Source organism: Delphinus delphis, chromosome 8, assembly GCF_949987515.2.
Source record: "Delphinus delphis chromosome 8, mDelDel1.2, whole genome shotgun sequence".
Classification (NCBI taxonomy): domain Eukaryota; kingdom Metazoa; phylum Chordata; class Mammalia; order Artiodactyla; family Delphinidae; genus Delphinus; species Delphinus delphis.
Genome location: NC_082690.1, coordinates 29,443,104 through 29,467,980, shown reverse-complemented (window position 1 = coordinate 29,467,980; position 24,877 = coordinate 29,443,104). Strand labels below are relative to the sequence as shown.

Here is a 24,877-nt window from a genome sequence, read left to right as displayed (position 1 = left end):
AGAAGCAAAGAAGGAAAGAAGGCAAGAAGGAAAGAAAGGAGCGAGGGAGGGAGAGAGGAAGGAAGGAAGGAGGGAAAGAAGGAAAAAAGACAGAAAGAAAGAAGATACAGTAAAATAAAATAAAGTATAATAAAGTTATTGAATTAAAAAATACTTATTTAGAAAAAAGAAAAAAAAAAAAGGGACGGATAGAACCTTAGGACAAATGTTGGAAGAAAAGCTATACAGACAAAATCTTACACAGAAGCATACACATACACCCTCACAAAAAGAGGTAAAGGTGAAAAAATCATAAATCTTGCTCTCAGAGACCACCTCCTCAATTTGGGATGGTTCGTTGTCTAAAGGAGGGAAGGAAGGAAGGAAAGAAAGAAGGAAAGAAAGAAAGAAAGAAAGAAAGCAAGAAAGAAAGAAAGAAAGAAGGTAAAGTATAATAAAGTTATTAAAATTAAAATTAATTATTAAGAAAAAAATTAAAAAAAAAAACATGGACGGATAGAACCCTAGGACAAATGGTGGAAGCAAGACTATACAGACAAGATCTCACACAGAAGCATACACATACACATTCACAAAAAGAGGAAAAGGGGAAAAAAATCATACATCTTGCTCCTAAAGTCCACCTCCTCAATTTGGGATCATTCCTTGTCTATTCAGGTATTCCACAGATGCAGGGTACATCAAGTTGATTGTGGAGCTTTAATCCGCTGCTTCTGAGGCTGCTGGGAGAGATTTCCCTTTCTCTTCTTTGTTCTCACAGCTCACAGGGGCTCAGCTTTGGATTTGGCCCTGCCTCTGCGTGTAGGTCGCTGGAGGGCGTCTGTTTTTTGCTCAGACAGGACGAGGTTAAAGGAGCCGCTGATTCAGGGGCTCTGGCGCACTCAGGCCGGGGGGCAGGGAGGGCCACTGCTTGCGGGGCGGGCCTGCGGCGGCAGAGGTCGGTGTGACGTTGCACCAGCCTGAGGCCCACCGTGTGTTCTCCCGGGGAAGTTGTCCCTGGATCCCGGGAACCTGGCAGTGGCGGGCTGCACAGGCTCCGCGGAAGAGGGGTGTGGAGAGTGACCTGTGCTCGCACACAGGCCCCTTGGTGGCGGCAGCAGCAGCCTTAGCATCTCCCGCCCGTCTCTGGGGTCCGCGCTTTTAACCTCGGCTCGCGCCCGTCTCTGGAGTTCCTTTAAGCAGCGCTCTTAAACCCCTCTCCTCGCGCACCAGGAAACAAAGAGGGAAGAAAAAGTCTCTTGTCTCTTAGGCAGGTGCAGACCTTTCCCCGGACTCCCTCCTGGCTAGCCGTGGTGCACTAACCCCTTCAGGCTATGTTCAAGCCACCAACCCCAGTCCTCTCCCTGCGCTCCGACCGAAATCGAAACCCGAGCCTCAGCTCGCAGCCCCGCCCGCCCCGGCGGGCGAGCAGACAAGCTTCTCGGGCTGGTGAGTGCCGGTCTGCACTGATCCTCTGTGCGGGAATCTCTCCGATTTGCTCTCCGCACCCATTGCTGTGCACTTCTCCGCGGCTTCGAAGCTCCCCCCTCCGCCTCCCGCAGTCTCCGCCCGCGAAGGGGCTTCCTAGTGTATGGAAACTTTTCCTCCTTCACAGCTCCCTCCTACTGGTGCAGGTGCCGTCCCTATTCTTTTGTCTCTGTTTTTTTCTTTTTTTCTTTTGTCCCACCCAGGTACGTGGGGAGTTTCTTTCCTTTTGGGAGGTCTGAGGTCTTCTGCCAGCGTTCAGTAGGTGTTCTGTAGGAGTTGTTCCACGTGTAGATGTATTTCTGGTGTATCTGTGGGGAGGAAGGTGATCTCCGCGTCTTACTCTTCCGCCATCTTCAAAGTCCCCCGAAATTGACTATTTTTATCTATTAAATTAGTAACAGTATTAAAAAGAGACATGTATCTTCATTCCTCTGCCAATCATTATCAGCATTATTTCTTGTATGCATATAACAAATCTTGGCAACAAAAAAATGTAGAAGTATTTAGACTTGCATCTAGAAATACCAAAAAGGTTAACAAGTATTATTTCTTCATTAAAATTTTTGTTTTTCTATACTTAAAATTTGTTTTGTAATGAGCATGACATATTTATGGTAAAATGAGAAAGCAAGCATAATTTTAAAAGAATTTATGAAGCATTAATACAGCAGTAGTATAGGAGTGATTTTACCCTGTTATTTTTGGAGGATGGGCAGTTGGGAAGTTTATATAAAAATATTCTTAATTAAGTTGACCTTTTAAAATAGTAGATTCATAGGAACCATAATGCCTTAATTTTCCTGGAAAAAATAAAGAGAAGAGAACATGAGTAATTGGGCTTCTAGAGATAAGATATAAATAGAACTCATCTCTCCTGTGAGATGTATCTTCACAAAAGGGCTATGGACCCGTCATCCCCAAATGGGAAGATCTACGCTAGAAGCTCATTGCCTCAGCATAGATCCAGCAACAACAGTTGACACTGTGGTCCAGGCAGCCCTCATCACAAACAGAGAAGGGATGTGACTCAGCAAAACTGACTTCTCAGAAGTCAGGAAGCTAAACACCTGCTCTACATAGCATGTCCTATTATTTGGTTTTGTGCATGCATAAAAACTAAATATTTTATATTCACTGAGTAGATCCTTGAGAGAAATGAGGGCTGAAATGTTTTCTAGCAAGCTACCATTGGACTTATCATTTCATGTGCAGTCATTATACAATGGCTAAAGTCAAATAAAACTACAGTTTCACCAGCAGCCAGTAAGAAAAGGCAGATAAGGCAAGCCTCGGTGACTACGGTGCTGCAGCACTCTGTCATTGTTCTCCATTCTGTACAGACTTTTTGTATAGACTCTGAGCAGGGAGCACCCAAATCCACTTCTTGGATACATTTACCTGGATGCTTTGCATGATTTTAATTCCCAGGGAAGAGGTAGAAATATCGTGTCATGGATAGTCTTTCAATCGTGGGCATCTGGGTCAGTACATTTGGGGTCTCAAATGTATGTTGAACCTAAAATAGTAAAGAAATCTTTTTAAAAAAATTTAAAAGGGAATTCTGGACTTCTTCTCAGAAGTGAGTATATAGTATACAGTTTGTATTAAGGCTGTGGTCAGATAGTACAATATAAACAGAAGAACTTTTTAGCTTTTCCTTGGATATAGTACCTACACAAATGAAATAGTACTCTCAAAAGCACTCATTAAATAAGCAAGCCTATCAGAATAAGAAAAACTCACTCTGGTTCTACGTAGTGTGCTTCCAAAAACTTCCTCTTTAAATAAACTTGGAGTACAGGAAGGAGCATCAAGATGACTTAAGAGCTTCAGGATTCACAGAAAAGCTTTGCAAACAGTTCTACAGAGTTTTCTGGGACATAAATTGAAAAGACATAGAGATTCCTACCTTTCGAAAAATCTCCTCCAACTGGTAACACCAAGAATATTCGTTGAAGTAGTAGATAAGTTGGGAAATGAAAAGAGAGCCATTTGTGTCAAGTATCCAAGAAACATTGCCTTAAAATAAACAGTTTTAAAATAATGGGGGGATTCAGCCACCATATAAGTGTACAAGACTCTTAGAGCCATAACTTTTGAACAAAGTTTGATTCTGGTGCTTCGTAGGAAGGAGGGAGGTCAAATCTGGACAATGCTGAGATGTTTACATAACAGTCCCAAAGAAGCCATCATAGACCCTCAATTATAAATTCCTTTGACTTTCTTAGTAGGCAGGACCAACATTACAACCTCTAGGACTGCAAGTAGTAGAAAAGAACATAAATCCTTTGAGCATTTACTACATAATAGAATAAAAGAAGCCAGGTCTTGGCAGTCCTTGACTCTGGGCCTGCTCTTCATCCATACTGTTTTAATACTATAATTTTTTGCACTCACTGTTTTATTGAGTGAACATCTATTTCTTTTTAACATCTTTATTGGAGTATAATTGCTTTACAATTGTGTGTTAGTTTCTGCTTTATAACAAAGTGAATCAGTTATACATATACATATGTTCCCATACCTCTTCCCTGTTGCGTCTCCCTCCCTCCCACCCTCCCTCTACCACCCCTCTAGGTGGTCACAAACCACCAAGCTGATCTCCCTGTGCTATGAGGCTACTTCCCACTAGCTATCTATTTTACGTTTGGTAGTGTATATATGTCCATGCCACTCTCTCACTTTGTCCCAGCTTACCCTTCCCCCTCCACATATCCTCAAGTCCATGCTCTAGTAGGTCTGTGTCTTTATTCCCATCTTACTCCTAGGTTCTTCATGACCTTTTTTTTTTTTTTCTTAGATTCCATATATATGTGTTAGCATATGGTATTTGTTTTTCTCTTTCTGACTTAACTTCACTCTGTATGACAGACTCTAGGTGAACATCTTTTGAATTATTACCTCTCTTTACCATTGCAATGTGATCAAATTTCTCTTATCAGAAAAAGCTAATATTCTCTGGTCACTTTATCTGCAACTACCTTCCTATTTCTCCTTCCTTTTTATAGTTAAATTTCTCCAATTTATCTATACTCAATATCTTCATTTCCTCCTAGCCTGCTCACTCCTGTCTGTCTTCTCCTTCCCACAACAACTTTACCAAATGACTTTCCCCAAGGTCATACATGACCTTTAATTCATTAAGTCTAATGGTCATTTATCAGGCCCCACATTTACCTGGTCTCCCATTCACATCAGAAAATATTGGTAACTCCAACAGATTCTTTCTTCATAACTCTGACAACACATCCTCCTAGTTTTCTTATTCCCTGACCATACTTTCTTAGTATAATTTGTTGACTAATATTTCTGTCTCAGATCGTGAACTCTAGAGTTCTTCAAACCTTAGCTTTAGGATCTATTCTCCTTCTATTCTCTGTTGCTAGATAAATTGATCCATTTTTAGAATATTAGATATCATTCTTAGGCAAGCATCTCCCAAAATTCAAACGCTCTCTCCTCTGGAATATACAGCTATGTAACTCTCCACTCTTCATTTCATCTTGAAATATGCCAAAGGCATCTCAAATTTTCTGGCAGGATTTCCATTTTAATGAATAAACCATAGTTCTCCACTGCAAACTTGAGTCACCTCAATCATGTCTTCATGTTCATCAGACATACTTGCTAAACTACTAGGCCATATAAATTTTATATACTAATTATTTCCTGGATCCAAATATTTACCTCATCCCAAGAATATCATTATCACCTATGGCTTGTAATATTGCAATAGCATTTTAACCTATCTCCCTACATCTAATTTTGTTGTACTGTAATTCGTTCTCCACAGAATCCTCACAGTGATCATCTTAAAAGAGACACACAGATGGCCAAAAAGGACATGAAAAGATGCTCAACATCACAAATTATTAGAGAAATGCAAATCAAATCTATAGTGAGGTATCACTTCACACCAATCAGAATGACCAACATCAAAAAGTCTACAAATAATAAATGCTGGAGAGGGTGTGGAGAAAAAGGAACCCTCCTAAATTATTGGTGGGAATGTAAATTGGTGTAGCCACTATGGAAAACAGTATGGAGTTTCCTTAAGAAACTAAGCATAGAGCTACCATATGATCCTGCAATCCCACTCCTGAGCATATATCTGGAGAAAACCATAATTCAAAAAGATACATGCACCCCAATGTTCATAGAAGCACTATTTACAATAGCCAAGACATGGAAGAAACTTAAGTGTCTATTGACAGATGAATGGATAAAGAAAATGTGAGATTATATATATATATATCTCACAATGAAATACTATTCAGCCATCAAAAAGAATGAAATAATGCCAGCTGCAGCAACATGGATGGACCTAGAGATTATCATACTAAGTGATGTAAGGCAGACAAAGACAAATATATGATATCACTTATATGTGGACTCTAAAAAAATGATAAAAATGAACTTATTCATAAAATAGAAATAGAATCAGAGACATAGAAAACAAACTTATGGCTTCCAAAGGGGAAAGGGGGGGATGGATAAATTAGGAGTTTGGGGTTAAAATATACACACTATGATATATAAAATAGGTAACCAACAAGGACCTACTGTATAGCACAGGAAACTATACTCAATATCTTGTAAAAACCTATAATGAAAGACAATGTAAGAAAAGAATCACTTTTCTGTACACCTGAAACTAACATAACATTGTAAATCAACTATATTTCAATAAATTTTTTAAAAAGAAAAAAAAGCAAGAAAATCTTATCATTTCATTGCTTAAAGGTCACCTAAGCAATGAAATAGTATAAAGTAAAATTAGTAGTATAAAGTAAAATTAGTATTAAAATATATTAGTACAAAAGACCAAATCCTTCCTTAACATATGAGGCCTCAAATTATGTGGCTCTTGTGTACTTCTCCAAATTCCTTCTGGTTACTGTCCCCTGGCTCTGTGTTTTAGCCACACTGGTTCTCTGGTTCTCTTTTCTAAGCTCCTTTCTTTCTTTCTCACGCCTTCCTCGTACACTGCTTTTTTTTTTCTGTCTGGAATATTCCTCTCTTACCCTTGTCAGCCTAAAAATGTTAAGAGGCAATAATCAAGCAAAAACATTTATTTGGGATCAAAGAATTGTTATTCAGGGCACACAGATTAGGGTAGCAATCCAAATAGTGTCCCACTAAGGGTCAAAATCAGAGGTTTTTAAAGACAAAAAAGGGAATCTTTACATAATTTGCTTACAAAGAATTTTGATTGGTGTTGCAAGGCAGAAAGCTAGACTTGACTGAACATGATTGGTTGCCAACGCTATCACTCAGCAAAAGTCCATTGCTGGAGCAAGTAGCAGGTATTCTTGCAGAGTTATTGGAATATTTGGCATATTTGTAGTTTGGTCCAGCTCAAAAGTTCATGTTTCAGGGCTTCCCTGGTGGCGCAGTGGTTGAGAGTCCGCCTGCCGATGCAGGGGACACGGGTTCGTGCCCCGGTCCGGGAAGATCCCACATGCCGTGGGGCAGCTGGGCCTGTGAGCCATGGCCGCTGAGCCTGCGCGTCCGGAGCCTGTGCTCCACAACGGGAGAGGCCACAACAGTGAGAGGCCCACATACCGCAAAAAAAAAAAAAAGTTCATGTTTCAGCTGGTGAGGATGTGCATAAAGCTCACTTCGTTAATGGCCTCTCGGCTCCATTTTAAAACCATGTGACATAAGTGAGTCTGTTTGATTTTGTCTTTCATGCCCTTGATATGGGTAATTCCTTCATCTTTCAAATGTGAGCACAAAGTTTTTCTTTAAAACACATCACATTTGACAATCATTATTTATTTCTGTTAAACATAACAGATATTTTCCCCCAATTAATTTCTGTCTCTCTGGCCTGACCATACACTCTGTAATCTGTAATGTTTAGTGACCATGCCTGCTTTAACTGTGTATCACATGCCCTGCACCTAGTACATTATCTGCACATAGTTATGTATATAAAAATATTAATGCAAGAATTTCACATATTAGACTTTATTTCCTCAATTAAATTAAATAATCTCTTAGAGTATGTATCAGACTGCATATACTTTTTGAACTTCCTTCAATAGCTAAAAGCACAGAACTCTTCTTTCAAATAAAATATAATTAAAACTCCAATATGTAAAACAAAGAGAAGTAGAACTATTCCAGTTGTGTAATGGGTGTTTCCTGTATGGTCTCTTTCCTATTTCCCCAGGTAGACTCAGAGGGTCCTCTAATCCCTTCCTAGTCACAAGCAGCCATGAACCAACAACACTGCATCACCATGGAGCTTTTAAAAAGTGAAGAATCTCAGGCCCTGCCCCAGACATACTGAATCAGAAATCTATGTTTTAATGAGGTTCTCAATGATTCCCATGCACATTAAAATTTGAAATTACTACACTAAAGCACTTAGAACTTGTATAAACTAGGTTTTAAAACTTCCCTTGTTATCTAAATCATTGATAAAACAATATCACGAATGACTGTTAAATAGATTTTCTACAGGTATGACCATGAGCAATCAAGAATATCTTTTATTTCTACCTTCTACTCTGACTTTCCTGCCAAAGAAGGATTTTCAGTCACTGATTGCACTCTCATGAAGTCAGGTATTTGAATGTTAACTAATAACCTAAGACTAGATTCAAATAACAGGCCGATAGGTGTTAAGCAAGCATGTGTTGAGCAAGCTTTACAGTTTCACTGGTTGGCTCATTTAGTTGTTAGTAGATCATCAGGTGGACCAAATCTGAGAAGATGATACATTTCTGTGCCATTGCTACATCTAAAAAACCTCTTGACTTATGTATAGACTATCTTAAATCTGGGTCTTCACTGAAGTCCTGTTTATTTTGAAAATTTCCTCCAGTATCAATACATACACGTTTCCAGTCATGAAAATCTCAATACTTAAATATCTTCCCCACCTAAATATCTCATTAGTTAGGGAAGAAATGTTCTTATATTAGTGATAAGATATGATCATAACCAAGCCTGTGATCAAGAAACTAATAGGAGATCTAGAAATTTTTCTCTCTGAAGTCACTTACATGGAGTCAAAGATTTGAAAGCAATGAAGTCTTTCTCCACATGGCCGTTTGTAATGGCATCATTCCAGATGGAACACTGCAAGAACTGGTCATACCTATATGCAGAGGCTTCTCTCATGTCAGTCACCCAAAAAATCCCAGCACCTTCTGAGACATCCATGTCTTATAAAAGATGTTATATTAACACACACACATAAACACAGAAAGTCTTTTACAATTATTCCTTTCAATATGGCATTTATTAAAAATGCAAATGTCTTGCTACTAGAAAAACTGCCTCACTGACTGGGAACCACATAAAGCCCACTTAAGTTTAGAATGACCATGTTGAAAACCTAGTCCCAAATAATCAGGATATTCCTCATTATTCTAGGCTACTTATCATTTCTTTAAAAAAAGAAAAATAGTACAGGCTTATTACAATTTCTTTCTGGACTGGACCTAAGAGTTGTACTGAAATATTGTTTCTCTCCCCATTCCTGGGAAAATGAAGGTTAGACACTAGACTAATAGAAAGAAGTACATGGCCACTCCCTGGGTTTCCTGAACTCAGACTCACTGCCTCGGCAGGCCTGCATAATGATGACCTTGGGTTTATCTTTTAGACTCTGGCAGTTACAGCTGTTGAAAATTTGGAAGATGGTATCATCACGAAGAATATCTGGGTCTGTCCCACAGATTCCATCCAGGGTGCCATGTGACATAAATACAAGGAATATGCTGTCTGAGGATTGGGGATCTTGGCGGGCAGCAAACTGTCTTAGTGCTGTTTCCATTTCCTGAAAAACACTCCAGAATTACTATTGAGGAATTCTCCTTATATAGTTTATACTCAAATACTAGGTGGAATTCACAAAAAGGAGCAAGCACTAAAGAATCAGGTGATTTGAACTGAATGGAATTGTAAAAGAAATTACATTCTGACATAAAACCAGGAAATTAGATGTGTAAAATATTAAAGTTAGTAGAGATTTTACATAACATCTAGCCCAATGGTTTTCAATGGAAGCTTACACTTAAGAAGATACTGGGAGATGGAGTATAATGAGGGGCAAGTGAGATGATATGTCTCTAATACGAGAGCTTTGCTTTCATCTGTTTTACATGTTGGAGTTCCTGTAAGTTTTTATTAAAAAAGAGAGAGACAGACACAGAGGCAGAGACAGAGACAGAGAGAACTTTCTATTGACAAAAATTAGAAACACAACAAATTCCTTCATCTTGGAACAGCAGAAAGTTAGGTTTAAAATGGTTTGTCTAAAGCCCTCTGGGATTATTTTTGGCATGGCCAGAATAACAACATTTTCTTTATGTGTGTATGTGCAATTTTTTTCTACACACTTTTACATTTACACACATGATGTTGAGATTGTAAAAGTCTCATAAGCTTTTTCTGTAGATATCAGTAACTTTCAGGGTCCAGAGCTTATGTCTCACCCAGGCTATCAAGTAATAGATGCCTCCCAGATTGAGAACTTTAGAAAGATCCCACATTTGGGGGGAAATACTGCTACATAGAGCTGATCTAAATATTTTCTATGAGACTGTGCACGGGAGGAGGCTGAAATAAAGGGAATCATATTCTGGAGCAAATATAATTTCTATAACATGCATTTTATTCTTACAGCTGCTAAGAAAGAAGTTCAAAACTGTTTAGGAGGGAAGGAAGCTTGTCCCACTCTCCTGGTCCATTACCAGAACTGTGAGATCCTCTTTTACAACCACTGAGTATCCAAGGTTTTCAAGCAAATCTTGCATTCCCAAAAGGTCAACCTCAGAACCATATCGATTAGAAAGACAGTCAAATTCTTTGTTGCAGATGATGAGGGCCAGGCATGTCCAGACTTCATTCTCCATTACTGGATATAAATGCAATTAACAGACACAAAATGAGTTGCTCCAGACCTCCTAATTTTGCCTCCAAAGTTCATACAAAACAGGCCCTTTCAATTAAATAGTGGATGCCTGGAGAGCCTGGAAATGGAAATATATTCTCTTGAGGAAAGAGACAATACCTGAAATTGAAAACATATACTAGGTCTGAGTATACACTCTAGGAACTTGGCTTTGGTTGGGTGGTGGATAGGAGTTCAGAATGTGATGGAAGAGACAGGAAATCAAATGTAAGAACCAGTTAATTAGATAAGATGATTAAATAACATCTTGTGCCTTTGGTCTGATCTTAGGACATTTGTAACAAGAACTAAAATTGAGTGAGTCCCAGTATCTTGTTTAAATGGAAAATCTTCCAAAGCATATCACCTCATCTGCCTTTGTTGTCTTCAGTGTATGGAAATGATCAGGAGGACAAAGTTTTAACTTCCCATGTTGGGAAGCCTGTGTTTCCTGAGGAGCTAAAAGAGAAAAAATAGCTCATTAAACAGTAGCATCCACTGCCATGAAGTCATGCAGATCTTTTGACTGGGCTTTCATTCTCCAGAAATGCTTACTGCCAGCCTACCACAAAGTTTAGTATAAGAAGAAAATCATTTCATATTTAAAATGACTAAAACACAAATCTTGAATACTCCCCCTTTTGCTTTCTGCTTCTTACTGAACCCACCATAAATTTCTGTTTTTGGTAGTGGTCATAACTTTGATTGCTTTCTCAGACCCAACACACTAGACTCACATAAACATGATATCTAAGATTGGGAAGGAAGCCTAATGTTCATCTTGCCTAATAAGGTCATTATTCAGATATTTGAACTCTGCTGACTATATGCCTACTTTATTATTACCACTCTCTGAAATATCTCCACTAACAGGGTACTTACAACATTCTAAGGCATTTTTGAACAGTTCTGAGCATCATAAAGTGTGAACTTTCCAAGCACTGATATATATTTTCCACATTGGGAACATACAGAAAGAAACATCTAATTCCTCTTCCTGTAAAGCCCATGAATTCTCCCATGACTTCAATATGTCTTTCCCTATGTTTCTATTTTTTTATGTAAATGCCCCATATAAATAATTATTTTTATATTAATTGTGTTTAATCTCTGTATTCCTAGTATCTAGAATGATACCTGGCACAGATTAAAAGTTAATGACTGCTTGTTAATGAAGAGTTATCTTCTCATACTTCAAAATAGCTATCAAGTATCCCCTGGTTCACGTTTTCCCTTAGGCAACAAACATTCTATTCCTTCTAATATTTTTGCATAAGAATATCATTGATGGAGGTCAAGATGGCAGAGAAGTAGGAGAATGTGGATGGAGCTCATATCTCCCCACAAATACATCAAGAATACATCTACAAATGGAAAAATTCTCACAGAACATGGCTAAACACTAGCAGAGGGGGGCTTCCCTGGTGGCACAGTGGTTGAGAGTCCGCCTGCCGATGCAGGGGACACGGATTCATGTCCCGGTCCGGGAAGATCCCACATGCCGCGGAGCGGCTGGGCCCGTGAGCCATGGCCACTGAACCTGCGCGTCCGGAGCCTGTGCTCCGCAACGGGAGAAGCCACAGCAGGGAGAGGCCCATGTACTGCAAAAACAAAAAATAAAATAAAATAAAACACTAGCAGAGGACCTCAGGCACCTAAAAGGACAAGAAAAATCCCTGCATAACTGGGTAAGATGAGGAAAGGAGAAGGGAAAAAGAAGAGGAGAGGAAGCAGGATGGGAACGGCACCCCTGGGTTGGGGAGCTGAAGGAGGGGAGAGGTTGCTGCATCCAGGGAAGCACCTCACCTGTGGGAAGATCAGTTGGGACAAAAGGGGAGCTTCTGAGGCTGTTGGAAGAGAGTGCAGCAACTGGTTTGTGGCAGGCAGGACAGAGTGAGAACTACACAGACAGTCTGTGCCACAGCCCTGCATGCCCCAGCCTGAGATGCGTGTCCACTGGTGTGCACAGGGCCTGGGTGTTGGAACATGGTGTATGGAGAGCAAACCCAGGGAAAGGACTGCTGTTGGCTGCAAGGAGATAGCTTGAGGGGACAGGAGTGAGGAAATCCACAACCAGGAATTCTTGTGGAGGAAACCTGGACTGCCGTAGAAGAAAAGTGCTAAGGTTAAGTGACAAGGGGTGGAGATGTCATTGCAGCCTTTCTCCCCACATGTTGGCCGCTGCCTCCCCAGGCCAGCTCCCTCATGCCCAGGACCACTGCCTTACTGCATTCCCATAACCACCAGGGCTCTTGTGACCCTGGCCTCAGTGCTGCATCCAAGCTCCCTCCCCACTGGGGCAGACTCGTGTGCTCCAGGGAAGACTCAGGGACAGACCTCTGTGGGTGGCCCACATGCAGAGGTGGGGCTGAAACCACAGCTGAGCCCACAGGGAACATGCAACTAAGGAAGAAAAACTCAAATCTCTCCTCGCAGCTGTGTGAAGATTCAATTGACACCCCCGTGACCAGCCTTGTAATCTCAGCACCTACAGAATGTCTGAATGGGCAACAAGTGCTCCCACAGCCAAGATGGACCTAGCTTTAGCATTTGTAGACTTTGTGGGCACATATACATAGGGTTTGGGCCAGGCTAGAGTCAGAGCTGCCCCCATAGCACCCACAGTAGGTCCAGATCCATGACTACTTGCAATCCTGGGACCTGAATTCAGTGGATCTATGCTGGAGGTCTGGTGAAAAAAACATCTGAGAGATACCAGGGCCAGTGGCTGGCATACCCACAGTTAAGGTGGGACTGAAAGCAGTGCCAACAGCAGTGTAACCTGAGAGCTCTCACAATGGGTGAAAGGTGACACAACAGAGCACACCCATAGGTGAACAGCTCCAGAGGAGGAATACTCAGTGGCTTCCTTCCCAGTAGGAGTACTGCAATCCTGCCTACCTCAAACCACAGATCAGAAACACAGCTAAGAAACAGATCTGGGGGCCTCTCTTCCAACAACTAGGGATCATACCCCACCTCTGGCAAGGAAGTAGCAACCACAGGGCAAAGGGGAGGCCCTGCTGAATATCCAGTGCAAGCTCTGGACACTACAACATCAGTCACACCTCCTATAAAGGGAATAACAGTCATCATACAGTGAGGAAAGAGGTGGCAGACATCTATATTAAAAACAACCCTTGCACCAAAAAATATTAAACCCATGCAGGCTACACAGAGAGGTTCCACATAAAATAGCCCTCCAATACAGTCTGAGGGTCTGGCATTGTATGGAAGAAGCCACAGAGCATTTTAGTCTTGAAAGCCAGCAGGCTTGAGTGCAAGAGCTCCACAGTGCTGGGGGAAAAAGAGACTCCACTCTTGGAGGGACACAGCACAAAGCAGTACCTCCATAGGAACCCAGGCTACAACTACCTAGGGGTCTTAGAGGGTCTCCTGGGAAGGCAGATGTTAACTATCACTCACTGTGAAGGCAAGGAAACTGGTAGTAGAAGCCCCAGGGAATATTGAATGGAGATCTCCCAGAGGTCCAAATTTCAGCAGAAAGACCTGGTCCCATCCAACAAACTTTAGGCCCCAGAGCTGGAAAGTCTCATGCCAAACAACAACCAAGGTAGGAACACAGCTCCACCCATCAGAAAACATGCTGCCTAAAGTTGTACTGAGCTCACAACTGCCTCAAAACACACCCCTAGACATGGCCCTGCCCATCAGAGGGACAAGACACAGGCCCATCTGTGAGAGGGCAGGCACCAGTCCCTTCCACAAGAAGACCTACATAAGCCCCTTGACCAACATCACCCACTAGGGAGCAGACACCAGAAACAAGAGGAACTAAGATCCTGCAGTCTGTGGAAAGGAGACTGTAAACATAGAAAGTTAGATAAAATGAGATGACAGAGAAGTATGTCCCAGATAAAGAAAGAAGATAAAACCCCACAAGAACAACTAAATGAAGAGAATATAGGCAATCTACCTGAAAAATAATTCAGAGTAATGATATTAAAGATGGTCCAAAATCTCAGAAAAAGAGTTGAGGCATGGATTGAGAAAATACAAGAAATATTTAACAAGGAACTAGTTGATTTAAAGAACAGAGATGCACAATACAATACATGAAATGAAAAATACACTAGAAGGAATAAAGAGCAGAACAACTTAGGCAGAAGAATGAATAGGTTAGCTGGAAGACAGAGTGGTGGAAATCACTGCCAAGAACAGAATAAAGAAAAAAGAATGAAAAGAAATGAGGACAGTCTCAGAGACCTCTGGGACAATATTAAATGCACCAAAATTTGCATTATAGGGGACTCAAAGGAGAAGAAAAAGAGAAAGGGCCTGAGAAAACATTTGAAGAGATTGTAGATGAAAACTTCCCTAACATGAGAAAGGAAACACTCACTGAAGTCCAGGAAGTGCAGAGAATCCCATACAGGATAAACCCAAGGAGGAACACAGCAAGACACATATTAATCAAACCAATAAAAATTAAAGACAAACAAAAATATTAAAAGCAAAAAGGGAAAAGCAACAAATAACATACAAGGGAATCCCCATAAGGTTATCAGCTGATTTTTCAGCAGAAACTCTGCAGGCCAGAAAGGAGTGGCACGATATATTTCAAGCAATGAAAGGGAAAAACCTACAACCAAGATTATTCTAACCAGTAGGTCTCTCATTCAGATTCGTTGGAGAAATCAAAGACTTTACAGACAAGCAAAAGCTAAAAGAATTCAGCATTGCGAAGCGAACTTTACAACAAATGCTAAAGGAACTTCTCTAGGCAAGAAAGAGACCAGCAACATAAAACAATCTTGTACATATATAGAGTGCTAAATCGAAACCTCAAGGGAACAACAAACCCCAAAACTACAATAGATATATACATAAAAAAGAAAAATCAACACAAACACAACACTAAAGATGGTCATCAAACCATAAGAGAAGAGAACATAAGAGGAAGGGAAAAGAAAAAAGACCTACAAAAACAAACCCAAAACAATTAAGAAAATGGCAATAGGAACATACATATCAATAATTACCTTAAATGTAAATGGATTAAATGTTCCATCTCAAAGACATAGACTGGCTGAATGAATATAAAAACAAGACCCATATATATATATATATACACTGTCTACAAGAGACCCCACTTCACACCTAGGGACACATACAGATTGAAAGTGAGGGTATGGAAAAAGGCATTCCACGTAAATGGAAATAAAAAAAAAGTTGGGGTAGCAATATTTATAGACTTTAAAATAAAGACAAAAGAGGACAAAAGACAAAGAGGACACTACATAATGATCAAGGGATCAATCCATGAAGAAATTATAACAATTGTAAATATATATGCACCCAACAGAGGAACACCTCAGTATGTAAGGTAAATGCTAACACCCATGAAAGGGGAAAATGACAGTAATGCAATAATAGTGGGTGACTTTGGGCTTCCCTGGTGGCACAGTGGTTGAGAGTCCGCCTGCTGATGCAGGGGATACGGGTTTGTGACCCGGTCCAGGAAGATCCCACATGTCGTGGAGCGGCTGGACCCGTGAGCCATGGCTGCTGAGCCTGCGTGTCCGGAGGCTGTGCTCAGCAACAGGAGAGGCCACAACAGTGAGAGGCCACAACATTAAGAGGCCCGCGTGCCGCAAAAAATAAAAATAAATAAAAAATAAATAGTGGGTGACTTTAATACCCCAATTACACCAAAGGACAGATCTTCCAGACAGAAAATTAGTAAGGAAACACAGAGTTAAATGACATATTAGACCAGATAAACTTAACTGATATCGATAGGTAATTCCACCTAAAAGCAGCAGAATACACTTTTGTCTCAAGTGCACATGGAACATTCCCCACAACAGATTACATCCTGGGCCACATACATCAGAGAAAGGAACATTCCCAAGCTCATTCTCCAAGGCCACCATCATCGTGATTCCAAAACGAGCCAAACATATCACAAAAAAAGAAAATTATAGGCCAATATCACTCATGAATATAGATGCAAAAATCCCCAATGAAACACTAGCAAACTGAATCCAACAACACATTAAAAGAATCATACACCATGTTTGAGTGGGATTTATCCCAGGGATGCAAGGATTCTTCAACATATATAAGTCAATCAATGTGATACACCACATTAACAAACTGAAGAATAAAAACCATAAGATCATTTCAATACATGCAGGAAAATCTTTTGACAATATTCAACACCCATTTATGATAAAAACTCTCCAGAAAGTGGGCATAGAGGGAACCTACCTCAACATAATAAAAGCCATATACCAGAAACCCACAGCAAACATCATTCCCAATGGTGAAAAACCAAAAGCATTTCCTCTAAGATCAAAAACAAGACAAGGATGTCCACTCTTGCCACTACTATTCAACATATATTTGGAAGTCTTAGCCACAGCAATCAGAAAAGAAAAAGGAAAAAAAGGAATCCAAATTGGAAAAGAGGAAGTAAACTGTCACTGTTTGCAAATGACATGATACTATACATAGAAAATCCTAAAGATGCTACCAGAAAACTACTAGAGCTCATCAATGAATTTGATAAAGTTTCAGGATACAAAATTAATGCACAGAAATCACTTGCATTCCTATACACTAACAATGAAAGATCAGAAAAAGGAAATTAAGGTAACAATCCCATTTACCATTGAATCAAAAAGAATAAAATACCTAAGAATAAACATACCTAAGGAAGCAAGAGAACTGTACTCAGAAAACTATAAGATACTGATGAAACAAATACAAAAAACAAAGAACCTTCTGTTCTTTCCCTCCTACCAAAAAGAAAGATATGGGGCTTCCCTGGTGGCGCAGTAGTTGAGAGTCCGCCTGCTGATGCAGGGTACACGGGTTTGTGCCCTGGTCCGGGAAGATCCCATATGCCGCGGAGCGGCTAGGCCCGTGAGCCATGGCCGCTGAGCCTGCGCGTCTGGAGCCTGTGCTCCGCAGCGGGAGAGGCCACAACAGTGAGAGGCCTGCGTACCGCAAAAAAAAAAAGAAGAAAGATATGTTCTTCCTCTGATCTAAGCGTGATACCACTCCTTATGAGTCCCTTTCCCTCTCACACACAGGAACTTTATTCAAGCATTTATTCAGCCCTATCTTCTAGAGCATCAATTTCTACCTCTCTCCCTTCTATGCTATCCCCGTTGGCATATTAGAATCTTAATTTATCTTTTAAAAACACATTTCCTTGACTCTGTTTCCCCTCCATCTATTGTACCATTTCTCTCCTCCACTTCTCAGCACAGTCGTTAAAGGCATTGTCTATTTTCACCATTTTCATGTTTTCAACTCTGATTTTTTTTCTTGTATGCATAAAATGGCTATTATCCTCACAACTTAAGCAAAATACCTGTTATCAAAGTTACCACTGACTATTTGTTGCTTTCTTAGCATTTAGCATGGTTGAACACATCTTTCTTGAAACATGCTCTCTAGGCTTCTATGATCCTACATTTTCCAGCTACTCTTTCAAAATCTGTCTGTTCATTGCTAACTTTTCCTCTTCTGCCAAACTTCCCAAAGTGGAATTATTCTGTATTAGAGTCTCTGTTATTCTCTATCAACATCTCTCCCTAGGTGGCCTCTTCTAGGTGGTACCAACATCTCTCTGTGAATTCCTCAGTTGTACATCACCTGTTTATTCAACATTTTCTCTTGGATGTAACATGTTTTAAACTAAACTTACAAGGAAGGACTTCTGATACCGTCTTCTTCTACAAATAGGTTTCTCGCAAGTTATCTCTAAACCACAAATTTTCTCTCTCTCAGGAATTGATATCTTTCACCCAGTTGCCGAGCCCAAAACTTAGAATCGTTTTTTTTCTATTTTTTTTATTGGGGTATAGTTGCTTTACAATGTTGTGCTGGTTTCTGCTGTACAATGAAGTGAATCAGCTGTATGTATACATATACCTCCTCTTTTTTGGATTTCCTTCCCATTTAGGTCACCACAGAGCATTGAGTAGAGTTCCCTATGCTATACAGCAGGTTTTCATTAGTTATCTATTTTATACATATTAGTATAAAATACATACAGGTTAGTGTATATATGTCAATCTCAATTTCCCAATTCATCTCACCTCCCTCTTTCCCCCCTTGATGTCCATACATTTTTTCTCTACATCTGTGTCTCTATTTCTGCTTTGCAAACAAGTTCATCTGTACCATTTTTCTAGATTCCACATATATGCGTTAATATACCATATTTGTTTTTCTCTTTCTGACCTACTTCACTCTGTATGACAGCCTCTAGGTCTATTCATGTCTCTACAAATCCTTCATTTCTTTCATTAGCCCATATCCAATCCATCTGTAGTTTCTATTGATTCTATCTCCAAAATAGATCCCAAATATAACCACTTGTTATCATCTCTATTACTGCAACCCCAGCTTAAAAGCTATTATCTCTTAACTGAAACACTTAAATAGCTTACAAGTAGATTTTCTATTCTATGTTTATCACTCCTCTGCTCAAAAAATTCTAAAGGCTTTGCATTGCAAATAAAATCCGAATTGTTTTTCCTTCTCTCAGAGACCCCACATACTGTGGCCATCCCAGTGTATCTGACAGCTCCTGCACCCATATTCCCCTCATTTCCTACTCCCCAGCCAGACCAGCCTTCTCTATTACCCTTTTGCATGACAAGACCTTTCCTGACTCACAGCTCTTGTTCTTGTTTCCTCTTTCCATGGAATGTTTTTTCCTTAAAGTTTGGCACAATTCCCTTCCTATTGTTCAGTTATATACTGAAATATAATCTCAAAAGAGTTCTCATAACTGTTCACCCTGACTCATGTGTACCACTACCCTCAACAACAATATCACTTTCTATGACCTAATCCTCTTTCTTGTGTACATCCCCTGAAATTATACTGTTTATTTTTTGAGAGTTTACTATATATCTGCCCTCACTACACTGTATGAAAGCAGTAACTTTATCTTGCTCACTGCTATAAACACAGTAATTAAAGTAGCATACTGTAGATTTTCAATTAGTGTATGAATATATAATGTATGAATGAATATAACAATGAATAAAGATGACAAAGTTTTTATTCCTTTTGTAAGTTTTTCTGTAACTTTTGAAAATATAGTGCTCAGAAGACAATACTATCATTACCCTTTTTATGGATGCTATGGTTCTTTAAAGTGGCCCAATAATTCATCAGATTCTTTGGTGACCACATAAGTATGTGTGACTCATGCTGTTTTTTTTAATGTGTTTCTTAATCACATCCTTATTCTGTTTTGTGCAGTTGGTAGTTGCCTATATCTTTGATGTTTTATGAATCCTTTCAAAGATGTGATCAACTCCATTTAAAAATGTGAGTCTCAGAAACGTTGGTTATACCAGCAAATATGGTTAATCAGTGACAGAGGTGGGCTCAGTGTTACAGATTTCTTGGGTTTTACTTCAGTTCTCTTTCCACTACACCATAAGGAGTTTCTTTATCTGTCTTTGCTCTAATAATGTCATTATGTGTCCATGATATTACCTATCATAGTTAGAACAGATACCTGGGACAATCTAGCATTCTTCTCAGTTTCATAATCTTCACTTTCAACTTCTACATTCTTAGGAGAATTGAATATCAGGGATGTAAATGCTAACCTTACTTTTAAGGGACTTTGTTAGGTGCAGAGGAGAGAAATAAGCCAGATTTTCTGAGCCTCAGTTTAGTGGTCTTTCCACTATAATGTAGGGACGTTGTACAGCTGCCTTATCCCAAGTAATGAATGAGGGTTCCCATGAGCCACTGGGTTTGGGGGCAGTTACCTGTTGGAGGGAGAGCCAATGCCTGGGCTGATTCAACTTTTTCCTCATCTCTACTTTTTTCACTTTCATCTTCAGATTCTGAGGTGGAATGAAAAAATTTAAGGATCAATGCTCTATTCTGAAGGGTATTTCCAAAGATGAAAACTGACTGAGAACATAGAATTTCTAGGCTTTTAAGGAAATACTTTCTAACTGCACTAGAGGTCTAAGAGTTTTCACTTGAGATGTGAAATTTGGAGTCAGTTACCTGTCAAAGAAGAAGATGACTCAGTGCTCTCAGATTCATCATTCTCAGTTTCCAGATGAGATCCTGAAATAATAGTAAAATAAAATTTGTTAGCAGAACTAAATTTATAGAACCTATACACTTCAAACTCTTTCCCTTTCACTGACTAGGAAATGACTATGCTCAGCATGGGGCTGACTACTCTGTGGAGCATGGAGATTTGCCCCATTCTCTAAGTTCCAGGTTTGTTTTAAAAAACTGTAACTTTGTGCCAAGTGAAAAAGGAGGCAGATTTTCTCTGAAACAAAAAAGAGCTCATTATCTTCTTCTTCTGTAATTCAAGGAATATTCAAATTCATTAATCAAGGTTTTCGGAAATAGCACTTTTCATTATGAGGAAGAAAAATACATTGTTGTACAAAAGTTAGTCTTTCAACAATAGCAAAATAGTCTCAGAGGGTGTTCCAAGAATTGGGGATATACTGATGTATAATTTTACGCTGAACTAGGGGTCAGCAAACTATGGCCCACTGTCCAAATTCAGCCTGACACCTGTTTTTGTAAATAAAGTTTTATTGGAACACATCCACACTTATTTTGTACTTACTTTCTATCACTGATTCTATACTACAACAGCAGACTTGAGTAATTATTACAGAAACCATATGGTCCAAAAAGCTTGAAATATTTAACCTCTGGCTCATCAAAGAAAAAGTGTTCCAATACCTGCTCTAGAGAGAAGGACACATCTGTGTTCCTCAAATTTTCAATTTCCCTTTGTCTTCCTTTAACAAGGAGAAATACAGGTTCTCAGAGATTTTTTCCTTGGGTAATCCACAGCTAAGAATAAGATGGTGGATTTTGTTCTACTGATCATTCTGTATCTGGGAATGACTCTAAAGGCCACAGTGTATGGCCAGAGTAGCACAGATTAATTAAAGACTATCATTTAATTTAATACAACACCAGCACCATTTATTCCTTTAACAAATATTTACTCATCACCTAATCTGTGTCAGACCGGGGATGATAGAACAGGGACTGGGTAGATCAGGGCATTTTGTGGCAGTAAATAAGATAGACAGTCAGGCAAAGAAGGTGCTAGAAATGTGAATAGTATATTATCCACTTGCAAAAAGAAATACGAAGACAAAAACTGCATGAGGATAGTAGATAAAGAACAAGTTACTAGCCCTTTACTGAAATACTCACTTAAACTCAGTTGTTTCTTGGGGTTGAAGAAATGGTCCTTAAATATTTTGCCTGCCATTTGCATTTTCTCAATGAGATCATAAACCAGGTCTCCAGTCCTTTTCACGATGTGGTCCACTTCTTCCCCTAATCTTTGTAACTCACCCCTATTTAACACTTTATTTTCCATCAATCATCAAAAATACCATCAAGCACGTTCCTGGACCTTAACTTCACCATGTTGACTGGACCTTCTTTTGGTAGTCTCTTCTCTGTGAGAATGATAGGATTTTAGATACGGAGAGGAGCTTAGATATCTGATTCCAGGCCAGTGGTTCTCGATTTTAAAAAGAATCTCCTGAAAAAGCTTGATAAGCAGAACTTTTTGCACTCCATTCTCAGAAATTCTTTTTTGATAGATCAAGGTGGAGCCCATGAATTTACATTACTAACAATTTCTGAGGTGGTGCCAAAGCTGCTAGTCTGAGGACCACACTTAGACTAATACTTATGGATGATCAATTCTCTAATTTTTTTTTTGGATGGGGAAACTGAGGTCCAGAGAAGTGAAGCAACTTCACTGTAAGTCAGTGAGAGTTGACTGACTTCCTGTCATTTTTATCAATACCTAATTTAAAAACACATTATATTCAATATGTATAGCAGTAAAACATATTACACCTGTAAAAGAATGCATTTTTATTTCCATGGGCAGGGCTGACAGGGCAACTCTCTGTGCAGAGATTGAGAGCACAAACTGTATCTGGTTTGCTCACTGTTATAAACAAAAATTCACACAGAGAGCAGATATATGGAGGAAACTCAAGTTACTCTGCATTTTTACTGCATGGCCTTTCACTATGACAAGGTAACATTTAGGTGAGAACTCTGGGTCAAGTCCAAAGTGCAAAGAAAAGCCTAAAATCAACAAGAAAGATTTAAGAACATAGGTCCGGATTTTCTAAATTTTCCATTTTTCCAAGAAGTTGTAATGTATTGTCTAAAACACTTTGTTACCATACTCATTACTGTGCCCCAAGCTTCCATCCCTTACAGTCTCAGAGTAAAATAGTTGTATCTTGTGTGTGCCCCCTTCATTGCTCCTTCTCCTCTCACCCGTTCCTTCCTCCTGAGCTCTTTCTCCCCACAAAACATAGCCATAATGGAATATTACTCAGCCATAAAAAGAAACGAAATTGAGCTATTTGTAATGAGGTGGATAGACCTAGAGTCTGTCATACAGAGTGAAGTAAGTCAGAAAGAGAAAGACAAATACCATATGCTAACGCATATATATGGAATCTAAGAAAAATAATTGTCATGAAGAACCTAGGGGTAAGACAGGAATAAAGACACAGACCTACTAGAGAATGGACTTGAGGATATGGGGAGGGAGAGGGGTAAGCTGTGACAAAGCGAGAGAGAGGCATGGACATATATACACTACCAAATGTAAGGTAGATAGCTAGTGGGAAGTGGCCGCATAGCACAGGGAGATCGGCTTGGTGCTTTGTGACCACCTAGAGGGGTGGGGTATGGAGGGTGGGAGGGAGGGAGACACAAGAGGGAAGAGATATGGGAACATATGTATATGTATAACTGATTGACTTTGTTATAAAGCAGAAACTAACACACCATTGTAAAGCAATTGTACTCCAATAAAGATGTAAAAAAAAAAAAAAAAACAGAAAACCTGGAGTGACTCACCAGCCATTGCTGCTCCAGCTCCCTGGGCAGGAAAAGCAATGAAAATGAAAGCAGCTTTCTTTCTTTGTTCTCAGTGGACCAGCATTACCTAAAAAGGAAACTGTAGCTTCTCAAATTCTCTCATACTTTGACAGGATAGAATTTGACTCCTCCTCTGATATGTAGCTTCTCTTTTTTAGAACACAGGAAGTGAATACTGACTTTTCTCCTCACTGTAACAAAGTCACCAGAATGAAATACATACATACACACACACACACACACACACACACACAAGGGTACAAACATAAGTTTCTATGTTCTGTTTTCCAGACTATTTTTAACACAGTTAATAAGTCAAATTGACCCTTATTTGTCTCTGTGCCACCCCTTAGCCACTAAATAGTAGGGGTGCCTCACTTGACTGACGTCTCCTCAACCCCGGAAATGAAGTGTGAACTTAGAAGCCTTGGGTGAAGGGGAGCGAGAAATTGACTGAGATATGCCGAACAGTTTTAAAAACCCAGATAAATGATCTCTTTACTTCTCTCCTCATTTGCTATTTTGTCAGTTCTGGGTATTGTTTATCCATGAGATTCATGTGTATACTTTTATCTGTTAAATGCACAAGGAACTCTTAAAAATTTCTTAAAATAATACATAGATGTTTTCCATGAAAATGAAACAATAGAAAATTTTGTGAAACAGAGTAAGATCATCCAGCTTCTTTAATTTCACATTACAAACATACAACACTATAAATATATAATGCAATTATATGTTTAGCTTCTATCTTTGTGAATCTTTTTCTATTCTTATAAAAAACACATAATACAATACTGATTTTATTAATGGCCACAATCATTGGCCTACTTGTATCCATGCCCTTTGCTCTGACTACAGACTGGCCTTGTAACTTGTTTTGGCCAACATGATACAGTAGAGGGACATTGTGTAGTTCTGAGCACAGATCTTCAGAAGCATTGTGCACTTTAACCTCTTGGACACCTGAACTTCCATGTGAATAAGCCTGGCCTAGTTTACTAGAGAATAAGAGACATCACATACAGGAAAGCCCAGTTGTCTCAGCCAAGGTCATGCTAGACCAGTTTTTTTTTTTTTTTTAATTGGAGTATAGTTGTTTTACAATGTTGTGTTAGTTTTTACTGTACAGTGAAGTAGAGCTCCCTGTGCTATACAGCAGGTTCTTACACATTAGTGTATTTATGTCAATCCCAATCTCCCAATTCATCTCCCCCAACCTTCCTCCCTTGGTGTCCATACGTTTGTTCTCTACATCTGTGTCTCTGTTTCTGCCTTGCAAACTGGTTCGTCTGTAACATTTTACTAGATTCCACATATACGCATTAATATATGATATTTGCTTTTCTCTTTCTGACTTACTTCACTCTGTATTTACACTTTAGAAAGCCAGATGCTTTCCAAAAATATAGTAGGTCCCAACAATGTCAGTATAGATGCTTACCCTACATGCAGGTGATCTCAGACACATGAATAATTCCAAAGACAAGAGCCACTCAGTGAACTGGTCAACTTGTGAACAATAGTAAATGTTTATTGTTTTAAGCCACTGCAGTTTGGGGTAGTTTGTTGCTCAGCAAT

At 39.4% G+C, this 24,877-nt stretch overlaps 1 protein-coding gene across 1 annotated transcript; it reads right to left on the bottom strand.

The window, feature by feature from the left end:
* Positions 1-2,884: 2,884 nt before the first annotated feature.
* On the bottom strand, positions 2,885-23,282 carry LOC132429390 (inactive caspase-12-like). The gene is given in 9 exon segments (XM_060017619.1): positions 2,885-2,983; positions 3,377-3,486; positions 8,484-8,630; positions 9,043-9,262; positions 10,179-10,310; positions 10,312-10,355; positions 21,593-21,760; positions 21,763-21,840; positions 23,276-23,282. Coding segments are annotated over 9 exon segments (1,005 nt in total).
* Between the last annotated feature and the right edge of the window lie 1,595 nt (positions 23,283-24,877).